The sequence below is a fragment of the Tasmannia lanceolata genome, unplaced genomic scaffold (assembly GCF_043159265.1).
Source record: "Tasmannia lanceolata isolate RefF3 unplaced genomic scaffold, GAP_Taslan_0.1 ptg000002l, whole genome shotgun sequence".
Lineage (NCBI taxonomy): Eukaryota > Viridiplantae > Streptophyta > Magnoliopsida > Canellales > Winteraceae > Tasmannia > Tasmannia lanceolata.
Window position 1 is genome coordinate 37,590,807 of NW_027518679.1, and position 13,138 is coordinate 37,603,944.

Sequence of the window (13,138 nt, forward strand, 5' to 3'; positions counted from 1 at the left end):
TATGGGGCATGCTAGCTTGAACTAATAACTCATGTTCTCTTGGATATGTATTATCAACACTCCAGTACCGGAGTGTTATTCATTAAATGTTGGTTTTGTGACATTGTTTGTTTAAAGACATCAGTGCTATCTGCCATTCAAAAAAAAAAGACAGCAGTGCTATCATTTATCAATCTAAATGGCTAATTGGAAATTTTTTTTTTCAACCTTCAGGGGCGTGTTATTCCTTGTGATTTTATCGGTGTTGTGAAGAGTCAACAACCTGTGTACTTGAAAGGTATCAGAACAGTAGAACACGAATTTTGGCAGGAAAAGTTCTAACAACAATGGCTTAGATGGTTTCAGGATTTTGCTTCCCTCCAATTTGTTCATTCATATTCTTGATCTATTTTGCAGGTGAAATGGTGAGTAACCACGATGAGCTCATGTCAAACTTTTTTGCTCAGCCAGATGCTCTTGCTTATGGGAAGGTAGGATCATAGGAAACTCTGTTTTTTTTTTTTTGAAAGATATAGGAAACTATGTTTTGATATGCTTGTAATGCTTAATGTGATTAAATTATTTGGGTATCATGTTAAAATTGGATAATTCTCAGACACCAGAAGAGCTGTTAAGTGAGAAAGTCCCTAACCATCTTATTACTCACAAGGTGATTTTCTTTTCTCTTATGTTCCAATTTCGCAGTCTACCATTAGATATTTGATTTTTTTAAGTCCTGGATCATCTTTTGCAGACTTTTTCTGGGAATCGGCCATCCCTCAGCCTTTTACTTCCCTCCCTTAGTGCTTATAATATTGGACAGGTTTGTGCAGGATTTCTGATACCTTTTAGTATGTTGAAGTATCTTTAGCTTTTGACTCTTCATAGTCTCCTACCTGATAGTTGGTAACATGAGAATTATTGTGGATGTTTGAATTTTTCTTCATTTGATTCTAGGGAAAATGCATTTGTTTAATTGAAAGTTGTCGCTAGATGCTGCCAAATGGCCCATGGAGGATGAGTACCCATCCAAGAGTCAGAAGTAGCATCTTAATATTTATGGGAGGACATTTATTGTATTTCATGTTCGGTTCAGACATATGATCCTCTAGATATACTGACCGTGGGAAACTGTTGAAATTACCAAGTTAGATAGGGCCTATCACACATACTACATGCTTTTACATAATACATTCGTTAAAGTTAATTAATTTGCATTTATTTTTTAGGGCCCATCATTTGGATGGCCTTAATGGCATCCTTGTAATAATGTTAAGTGAAGGCCCACATTTTGGGCTGATCCTAAGCATTCATTTGGAAGGCCCCATCATGGATGGGGTGTGTACTAAATATCAGCTCCATTGGATCATCTTAGGGTGTCCATTTGTGGAGAGAAAAATAGACAGATACTGTTTGTCTACAAATCTGCCCATTTTCTCCCTCCACAAATGGGATGGTTAGGATGATCCAATGGAGCTGATATTTGGTACACACTCAATCCATGATGGGGCCTTCCAAATGAATGCTTAAGATCACCCCCAAAATGTGGCCCCCCCTATGGTTTGTGAGCTCTGCTCAGATAAGCTTATCTGAGCAGCTGCTCACAAACCATTTCCTCATATATATATATATATATATATATATATATATATATAGAGGAAAGTGTCTCTAGTCTCTCCCCTAGATAAGCTTATCTACTCCTCCCTTTAAAAAAAAACAGTGGGCCCACGCTGTTTGGATGATCCAAAGCATTCATTTGATAGGTCCTAACATAGATAGGGTGTGCCCAAAAAATCAGCACCAAAGGGTCATCCTAGAACTTCGTTTTGTGGTGCCTTGTGGTACCCAGAATGGACACATATAAACGTCCACGTTTATATGCGTCCATTTTGGACATGGTGTGCCCCACAAAACGAAGTTCTAGGATGACCCTTTGGTGCTGATTTTTTGGGCACACCCTATCTATGTTAGGACCTATCAAATGAATGTTTTGGATCATCCAAACAGCGTGGGCCCACTGTGTTTTTTTAAAGGGAGGAGTAGATAAGCTTATCTAGGGGAGAGACTAGAGACACTTTCCTCATATATATATATATATATATATATATATATATATATATATATATATATATATATATATATAGAGAGAGAGAGAGAGAGAGAGAGAGAGAACGGTTCCTACACATATGTGTAGAGAGTTCTCTACACATTAGCTTAAAATACAATGGGGGCCCACATTGTTTGGGTGATCCCAGCCATCCATTTTAAAGGCCCTCACATAGATAGGGTGTCTACAAAAAATCAGATCCATAGGATCATCCCAACCCTACGATTTGTGGAGGTAAAATGGATGTCTTTAAACCTTCACAAATTAGTCCATTTTTTGCCTCCACAGTTCGAATGGTTAGGATGATCCTATGGATCTGATTTTTTGTGGACACTCTATCTATGTGAGGGCCTTAAAAATGAATGGTTTGGATCACCCAAATAATGTGGCCCCCACTGTATTTTAAGCTAGTGTGTAGATAACTTATCTACACATATGTGTAGGAACCGTTTTCTCACACACACACACACACACACACATATATATATATATATATATATATGAGGAAAATGATTGTGAGCTTGAAGCTCATATAGCTTGAGGGCCAAATACATGTGGGCCCACATTGTTATGATGATCCAAAGCATTCATTTGACAGGCCCTTACATAGATAGGGTGTGTACAAAAAATCAGCTCCATTGGATCATCCTAACCCATCCAAAAGTGGATGGCAAAATGGACAGACACCGTTTGCCACAAATCTGCCCATTTTTGCCCTCCGCTTTTTGAGGGGTTAGGATGATCCAATGGAGCTGACTTTTGGTACACACCCTATCTATGATGGGGCCTTGTAAATGAATGGTTTGGATCACCACAGAAAATGTGGGACCCATGTGTTTGGGCCCTCAAGCTCATATAAGCTATATGAGCTTCAAGCTCACAATCATTTTCCTCATATATATATATATATATATATATATATATATATATATATATATGAGGAAAGTGTTGGTGAGCTTAAGCTCACCAAACTTATGGTGAGCTTAAGCTCCCCAATCACATGGGTCCCACATTTTCTGTGGTGATCCAAACCATTCATTTGCAAGGCCCTATCATAGATAGGGTGTGTACCAAAAATCAGCTCCATAGGATCATCCTAACCCCTCAATTTGTGGAGGACAAAAATGGGCAGATTTGTGGACAAATAATGTCTGTCCTTTTTTACCTCCACAAATGGATGGGTTAGGATGATCCTATGGAGCTGATTTTTGGTACACACCCTATCTATGTAAGGGCCTTTCAAATGAATGCTTTGGATCATCCTAACAAAGTAGGCCCCGATGTGATATGGCGCTTAAGCTCACCAACACTTTCCTCTCTCTCTCTCTCTCTCTCTCTATATATATATATATATATATATATATATATATATATATATGAGAAAACGGTTCCTACACATGTGTAGATAACTTATCTACACACTAGCTTAAAATACAGTGGGGTCCACATTATTTGGGTGATCCAAACCATTCATTTTTAAGGCCCTCACATAGATAGGGTGTCCACAAAAAATCAGATCCATACGATCATCCTAACCATTCGAACTGTGGAGGCAAAAAATGGACTAATTTGTAAAGGTTTAAATACATCCATTTTACCTCCACAAATCGTAGGGTTGGGATGATCCTATGGATCTGATTTTTTGTAGACACCCTATCTATGTGAGGGCCTTTAAAATGGATGGCTTGGATCACCCAAACAATGTGGGCCCCCACTATATTTTAAGCTAGTGTGTAGAGAACTCTCTACACATATGTGTAGGAACCGTTTTCTCTCTCTCTCTCTCTCTCTACATATATATATATATATATATATATATATGAGTTTTTATATGATGCCCGATCGGGCATGAAAAAAAGCGCCACCCTTGATATTTGATCTAACAACAGCCCCCTTTTTCATCTTTTTAAGGGGCTGCTGTTGGATCAAACATCAAGAGTGGCGCTTTTTTCAAGGTCATGCCTGATCGGGCATCATATAATTTCTCCATATATATATATATATATATATATATATATATATATATATATATATAGCGAGAGAGAGAGAGAGAGAGACACTAGTAAAAAACCCCGTGCGATGCATGGGCAGACAAAGAACTGTACGGACCACATCATAGGTTGATCCAAACCGTCCATGTGATGGAACACGACATCAATAGGTTATGCCCGTAAAATCATTTCCACAGGCTGATCCTAGCCCTCCAATCTATAGAGGTTTTCATAATTTAAAAAAGCATAAAGGAGGGGGGTAGGATTGAAATTGTGTGGCTTTAATGGGTGCCTTTGCTAAATACCATAAAGGAGGGGGTAGGATTGAAAATATGTGGGTTGAATGGGTGCCTTTGTTAAAAAAAAGTAAAAAAAAAGTGATGTGTAATTCTCATAGAATTTTGGGAGAAATTCAAATAATTCTCTCATTTTCTCTTCTGCTATATCTATCTACTACTATAAGCTGGGAGGAAAAGAAGTGAATTTTTTGATTTTTTTTTAAATTATATGAGAATTACACATCACTTTTTTTGACTTTTTTTAACAAATGAACCCATTCAACTCACATATTTTCAATCCTACCCCCTCCTTTATGCTTTTAACAAAGGCACCCATTAAAGCCATATAATTTCAATCTTAACCCCCTCCTTTATGATTTTTTAATAAAAAATCTATAGGGTGATCTTAACCATTCGATTTCGGAGGAATTATGGAAACATCTATAGATTGGAGGGCTAGGATCAGCCTATGGAAATGATTTTTGGGGCACAACCTATTTATGTTGTGTTCCATCACATGGACGGTTTGGATCAACCTATGACGTGGTCCGTACAGTTCTTTGTTTTTTACGAGTATACTATATAGCAGAAGAGAAAAGAAGAGAATTTTTTGAAAATTCTATGAGAATTACACATCACTTTTTTTTATTTTTTTAACAAATGCACCAATTCAACTCACATATTTTCAATCCTACCCCCTCCTTTATGCTTTTTAACAAAGGCACCCATTAAAGCCACATAATTTCAATCTTATCCCCCTCCGTTATGGTTTTTTAATAAAAAATCTATAGGGTGATCTTAACCATCCGATTTAAGAGGAATTATGGAAACCTCTATAGATTGGAGGGCTAGGATCAGCCTATGGAAATGATTTTTGGGGCACAACCTATTTATGTTGTGTTCCATCACATGGACGGTTTGGATCAATCTATGATGTCGTCCGTACAGTTCTTTGTCGGCCCGTGCATCGCACGGGTTTTTTTACTAGTATACTATATAGCATAAGAGAAAATGAGAGAATTATTTGAATTTTTCCCAAAATTCTATGAGAATTACACATCACTTTTTTTGACTTTTTTTAACAAAGGTACCCATTCAACCCACATATTTTCAATCCTACCCCCTCCTTTATGCTTTTTAACAAAGGCACCCATTAAAGCCACATAATTTCAATCCTATCCCCCTCCTTTATGCTTTTTTAATTATGGAAATCTCTATAGATTGGAGGGCTAGGATCAGCGTATGGAAATGATTTTACGGGCACAACCTATTTCTATTGTGTTCCATCACATGGACGGTTTGGATCAACCGATGATGTGGTTCGTACAGTTCTTTGTCGGCCTTTTTTACTAGTGTGTGTGTGTGTGTGTGTGAGAGAGAGAGAGAGAGAGAGAGAGAGAGAGAGAGAGAGAGTAGTGTTCCTGCGCAGCTGCTCAGATAGCTTATCTGAGCAGCTGCTTCAAAAACTCATGTGGCCCACATTTTTTGGGTGATCCAAAGCATTCATTTGGAAGGCCCTTCCATGGATAGGGTGTGTACAAAAAATCAGCCCTATAGGATCATCCTAACCCAATCAAAGATGGAGGTATCTGAGCAGCTGCGCAGGAACACTTTTCTCATATATATATATATATATATATATATATATATGAGCATGCATTTGCTGCGCTCGAGCATAGAAACAGGGTGGGGCCTCATTTTGGGTAGGATCCAAAGCATTCATTTGATGGGCCCTTTCATGAGTAGGGTGTCCACCAAAAATCAGCTCCATTGGGTCACCTTAGGGTGTCCATTTGTGGGGCAAAAAATGGACAGATTTGTGGACAAACAGTATCTGTCAATTTTTGGCTCCACCAATGGAGCTGATTTTTGGTAGGTCCCCCATCCATGATGGGGCCTTCCAAATGAATGCTTAGAATCACCCCCCCCCCCAATGGCCCCACGCCCCTGTTTCTGTGCTCGAGTGCAGCAACCCTTCTCTCTCTCTCTCTCTCTCTTATATATATATATATATATATAGTAGAAGAGAAAAGAAGAGAATTTTTTGATTTTTTGAAAATTCTATGAGAATTGCACATCACTTTTTTTGACTTTTTTTAACAAATGCACCCATTCAACCCACATATTTTCAATCCTACCCCCTCCTTTATGCTTTTTAACAAAGGTACCCACTAAAGCCACAAAATTTCAATCTTACCCCCTCGTTTATGCTTTTTTAATAAAAAATCTATAGGGTGATCTTAACCATCCGATTGAAGAGGAATTATGGAAACCTCTATAGATTGGAGGGCTAGGATCAGCCTATGGAAATGATTTTTGGGGCACAATCTATTTATGTTGTGTTCCATCACATGGACGGTTTAGATCAACCTATGATGTGGTCTATACAATTCTTTGACGGCCCGTGCATCGCACGGGGTTTTTTGCTAGTATATATATATATATATATATATATAGAGAGAGAGAGAGAGAGAGGAAATGGTTTCTGCGCTCGAGCACAGAAACAGCGTGGGGCCGCATTTTGGGTGGGATCCAAAGCTTTCATTTGATGGGCCTTTCATGGGTAGGGTGTCCACCAAAAATCAGCTCCATTGGATCACCTTAGGGTGTCCATTTGTGGGGCCAAAAATGGACAGATTTGTGGACAAACAGTATCTGTCCATTTTTGGCCCCACAAATGGACACCCATTGGTGATCCAATGGAGCTGATTTTTGGTAGGCCCCCCATCCATGATAGGGCCTTCCAAATGAATGGTTAGGATCAACCCCCCCCCCCCTGTTTCTGTGCTCGAGCCTAGATAAGCCTATCTGCGAGTGCTGAAACCCTTTTCTCATATATATATATATATATATATATATATATATATAAAGAGGGAAGGGGGTTTCACTATTCATGACGACGTGTCGGCATCCCCTTCCTCCTCAGCTTTATTTTTCACATTTCATAATTTCCCAAAATCTAGGAAAATAAAGCATAAAAAGGAGAAATCTCGAAAAAAAGATAAAAAGGAAAAAAAAAAAGCAGCTAAACTCTCCAACCTCTCGCGATACGCAAAAAAACCTCCCAGCATCTCTCGATAAGCACAAAATATCGCCCAGTGGTGGCGAGATTTATTTTCTTATGTTTGGGGAATTTCTCCCATCTCGCAAAATCTCGATCGCCATACCCTTCCCAAATTTCCCCCCTTTTCCTCTCTCTACCAACTCACAACTCACATCTTTCCCTGGCGTATCTCTCACTCTGGAAACTTCCTTTTCTCTCGATCTGTCGCTCTCTCACGCCATGGCCAGTAGCTATTCCAAGAGGACGGACGAGTTAGTGTGTGTGTGTGTGTATATATATATATATATATATATATATATATATATATATATATATATATATATATATAGAGAGAGAGAGAGAGAGAGAGAGAGAGAGAGAGAGGAAATGAAGTATGCGCAGTTGCACAGATAAGCTATCTGTGCATGGCTGCACAAACCATAGTGGGGGCCACATTTTTGGGGGGATCCAAAGCATTCATTTGGAATGCCCTTCCATGGATAGGGTGTGTACAAAAAATCAGCCCTTTAGGATCAACCTAACCCTGGCATTTGTGGAGGGAAAAAATGGGCAGAAACAGTGTCTGTCCATTTCCCCTCCAACTTTGATTGGGTAAGGATGATCCTGTAGGGCTGATTTTTGGTACACACCCTATCCATGGAAGGGTCTTCCAAATGAATGCTTTGGATCCCCCCCAAAAATGTGGTCCCCACTATGGTTTGTGAGCCATGCACAGATAGCTTATCTGTTCAGCTGCTTATACTTCATTTCCTCATGTGTGTGTGTGTGTGTGTGTGTGTGTGTGTGTGTGTGTGCACACTAGTCTAGATAAGTTACCTACACACTAGCTTAAAATACAGTAGGGGCCACATTGTTTGGGTGATCCAAAGCATTCATTTGATTGGCCCTCGCATAGATAGGGTGTGCCCAAACAATCAGCTCCTTAGGATCATTCCAACCCTACGAACCGTGGAGGTAAAATGGATATATATATATATATATATATAGCTGCTCAGATAACCTTATTTGAGCAGAGCTCACATAGGGGGGCCACATTGTTTTGATGATCCACAACATTCATTTGATAAGCCCTCATATAGATAGGGTGTGCCCAAAAAATCAGCTCCATAGGATCATCCCAAACCTACGATTTGTGGAGTTAAAAATGGACGTGTATAGACCTTCACGAATTTGTCCATATTTTGCCTCCATGGTTTGAAGGGTTAGGATGATCCCATGGAGCTGATTTTTTAGGCGCGCACACACACACACACACACACACACACACACACACATATATATATATATATATATATATATATCCATTTTACCTCCACGGTTCGTAGGGTTGGAATGATCCTAAGGAGCTCCGAAGGTGTCACCTCACATAGCTTATATGAGGTGGCGCTCACAAAACATAAGGGGCCCACATTTTTGGGGTGATCGAAACCACTCATTTGAAAGGCCCCTAGATGGATATGGTGCCTACAAAAAATCAGCTTCATAGGATCATCCTAACCCTTCCATTTATGGAGGTTAAAAATGGGCAGATTTATGGAGGTTTATACCCCATCCATTTCAACCTCCACAAATGGAAGGGTTAGGATGATCCTATGAAGTTGATTTTTTGGGCACACCCTATCTATGTGAGGGCCTATCAAATGAATGCTTTAGATCATCCAAACAAAGTGGGCCCCTTATGTTTTTAAGCGCCACCTCATATAAGCTATATGAGGTGACACCTTAGGAACTCTATTCTCATATATATATATATATATATAATAAGCCGGGATGAAAAGAGAGTTTTTTCAATTTTTTTGAAAAATCCGTGAGAATTACACCTCACATTTTTTGACTTTTTTGAACAAATGCCCCCATTCAACTCATATAATTGCAATCCTACCCCCCCCTCCTTTATGCTTTTAACAAAGGCACCCATTAGATCATATAATTTCAATCCTACCCCTCCTTTATGCTTTTAACAAATGCACCCATTAGAGCCGTATAATTTCGATCTTACCCCCCTCCTTTATGGTTTTTTAATTAAAAAACTATAGGGTGATCTTGACCATCCGATTTAAGATAAGAGGAATTATGGAAACATCTATAGATTGGAGGGCTAGGATCGGCCTATGGAAATGATTTTTGGGGCACAACCTATTTATGTTGTGTTCCATCACATGGACGGTTTGGATCAACCTATCACGTGGTCCGTACCGTTCTTTGTCGGCCCGTGCATCGCACGGGTTTTTTACTAGTATATATATATAGGAGAAGAGAAAAGAAGAGAATTTTTTGAATTTTTGGAAAATTTTATGAGAATTACACATCACTTTTTTTGACTTTTTTTAACAAATGCACCCATTCAACTCACATATTTTCAATCCTACCCACTCCTTTATGCTTTTTAACAAATGCACCCATTAAAGCCACATAATTTCAATCTTACCCCCTTCCTTTATGGTTTTTTAATAAAAAATCTATAGGGTGATCTTAACCATCCGATTTAAGAGGAAATATGGAAACTTCTATAGATAGGACGGCTAGGATCAGCCTATGGAAATGATTTTTGGGGCACAACCTATTTATGTTGTGTTCCATCACATGGACGGTTTGGATCAACCTATGACGTGGTCCGTACAGTTCTTTGTCGGCCCATGCATCGCACGGGGTTTTTTACTAGTGTGTGTGTGTGTGTGTATATATATATAATGATGAATTTATGGGGTGGGAGTTTTTGCATGGATCCTTTCCCTATTTTCCCTCCTTCTCGTTTCTTCTTCCATCTCCACATCTTCCATCTCTTCGACATATAACATCTTAATTGAAGTGATGCTATATGTTGACGGAAACTTTTATTTCTTAGTTATGGCATGCTCAGAGATCGAGCGTGCACATGGAAGGAATACAGAAAATGCAGCATTCTAATTTGGAATTCGAAGATAATGCTAATAGAAATGCGGATATCTATAGGCATTTCATTTTCGTTTTCGTATTAAAGTATTCGGAATATACATAGAAAATACTTCCATACATGAACACTGCTATTGAACAAGGGCATTTGGGATTCTTTTTTAATTCCGTTGGGGCATCATTTTTTAGCTGTTCATGTGTCTATCCTTTTCTTTTGCCTTTGTAGCATAATAATCATTATCTTTCGTAATACACTTGTTGGTGAATTATGATATTTTGCTTGTCGTAACATAATAATCGAATGCTATGCTTTTCAGTTGTTAGCGATTTACGAGCATAGAATTGCAGTTGAAGGTTTCATATGGGGAATTAACTCTTTTGATCAATGGGGGGTGGAGTTAGGAAAGGTCTGTTTCTAAAACTCTCTTTGAAGCTCATGTTATATTTTTATGTAGTTGCATGAATCTTTTACTTAATCAGTGCTCATGCTTTGACATCTCACAATTTAAGATAATTTGCATCATAAAATAGCTTAATTTCTTATTTTACCATTAAAAAAAATAGCATAATTTCTACCATTAAAAAAAAATAAAAAAATAGAGTAATTTCTTCGATTCTGGCTTCCTATTCTTCTAGTGATTGTTCTCAAGAATGAAATATGAATTTACCCATGGCATTACAGTCGCTCGCTTCTCAAGTTAGAAAGCAACTAAACTTGTCTCGCACAAAAGGGGAGCCTGTGGAGGGTTTTAATTTCAGTACCACGACAATGTTAACAAAATATCTCGAGGTATGATCTGCATGAACACTTCATGGGTATATCATGCACTAACTAATATTTATGCAAGAATACTGGATAGCTCATGCATGTGACATACATACAAACTTCTCCATCTATCTCACATATAGTTCATTAAACCAACTTATTTGGATTTAATTTGGGTGTATTGCTTAATCAGTGCAGGGATCCTGTGATTGGTTTTTTTTATGTGATTGTGGTAAATGCATGTATGCATTTATTAATGTATAGAAGAAAATTCTAAGCGATACTTGGGTACATATAATGCACATTTGCCCATCTTCCCGAGACTTCTGATTGTACATTTTAACAAGTAACATGGTGCTCTGCCATCTGCGACATTAACTGGAAATGACCTTTATGCTTGTATGTTCTGGTGCACCCACATTTATGTGCATACACATCTATGAATGTAAGTATATTGTGAAACCCCATTTCAATCTTCCCCAAGGGGTTCTGAATTGTTCTCCGACTTTCGTATTGGAGCGCATGCATGGGATTTGTGACAAAAACAAGGGAGTGACCCCAGCTTAGAAGTTGGATTCTCCCGCTAACATGCATTCCTCCCTGGTTCACTCCTAACCCTGAACCCATTGACGACTAACTTATATTCTTGTCTTCTCCATGCCTGTTTGCTCTTGCCTTCCCTCTTGACTTGTAAGGGTTTCACATCCTGTAAGGCAGTCCAAAGGGTGCCCTCTCGTGGACTCGAGGTTTTAAATTTCAGTTTTGGTTTCGATTTCTGTCACCACGGAAACAAAAACATTTGGGTTATGGTTAGAAATGTTGGTGGAAATCCTGTAAAATCACGGAAACTTATGGAAACTATGCAAATGATACAATTTTTAGATGAAACTTCACGAAATGCTAGAAAGGGTACAGATACACACTCAGAATACATTACATAAGCATGATAGTCATCCATAATTATTTAATAACATGAAGGACCTAGTGACATATACGGTTGCCGATGTCTGATAATTCAACATGTAGCAAATTTCACATGTGATTCACATAAAAATTTATAGATACTACATACACAACATTTCACATGCAATTCATCTAAATAATATTATGTAATACATACTGATGTAGTATGTCACTAATACACTTACTATTTTAGTTTCGGTATGTGTTTCGGTTTAGATATCTTTTCGGTCGAGATGGAAACGAAAACATTTCGGTCATTTCGTGTTGGCTTCGGTGGAAATTTAAAAGAATTCATGTATTGAACTTTTACCTTCATGCACATAAGCACATTAATGTTTGCATATGGACAAACCCTAAGTCATGTTGTGCGTATAATGCACATTGTTCAATCTTTTGTCATGATGTTAAACCGTATAGCCTGGTTAGAAAATCCACATGGTGTGTACTCTCCTAGGTACTGTGTGATGTGGAGAGAGCTGAATGTATGCACTTACAATATGCGTGCAGATGCATATTACATGTGTCTCTCTATGAGTTCATATCTTCGTTACTATGCCCCTAATCTTTGTTCTTTTTTCAGGCAACATCTCATATTTCTTCGGATCCGGCTACTCGGCTACCGAAAATATAATGCACTTGGGTTGAGAAGTTACGGTTTCGAATCATATATAAGCACTACTTTGACCTTATAACCATTCAAGTCGCTGTTGCAAAGACTGAATTTCATTCTGGGGAATATGAGTCCGTGTAATTGTTTTAAGTTATCTCTGCATCATGACTGATGCAGATGCAGTCCATTTTGGCAAGAGTGATCTGATAATCGTACTTGCAGTTTACTAATAATAATTTGATTTGCAGTATTTTGGAACCAATCACGGAGTTGTGTTTACGATTTTTCTGTGTACAATTCTCGCAGAATCATTTTCAGGAATTGTCTCTGTTTCTTGGGCTTGTTCTATCAAAACAGAAATTAAAGAAGAAGAAAAGAGTAGGAGATATATGAAGAGAAAAATGAGTTAATTCGAGGAAACTCAGCCTCCAATTCGCAAGAGCGCACTAAACTTGATTATTGCTTGGCAATAGCCATACTGCATCTAT

General features: G+C 38.3%; 1 protein-coding gene across 3 annotated transcripts in view; it reads left to right on the forward strand.

The window, feature by feature from the left end:
- LOC143871737 (glucose-6-phosphate isomerase, cytosolic 1) overlaps positions 1-12,912 on the forward strand; it is a 28,298-nt gene extending 15,386 nt beyond the window's left edge. For all 3 annotated transcript variants that reach the window (XM_077376695.1, XM_077376694.1, XM_077376696.1), the window contains 7 exons: positions 214-277; positions 397-470; positions 596-649; positions 734-802; positions 10,629-10,718; positions 10,994-11,101; positions 12,621-12,912. In XM_077376695.1, the coding sequence (XP_077232810.1) occupies positions 214-277; positions 397-470; positions 596-649; positions 734-802; positions 10,629-10,718; positions 10,994-11,101; positions 12,621-12,671 (510 nt within the window). In that variant the 3' untranslated portion in view covers positions 12,672-12,912. The remainder of the gene's footprint in view (positions 1-213; positions 278-396; positions 471-595; positions 650-733; positions 803-10,628; positions 10,719-10,993; positions 11,102-12,620) is intronic.
- The last annotated feature ends 226 nt before the right edge of the window (positions 12,913-13,138 follow it).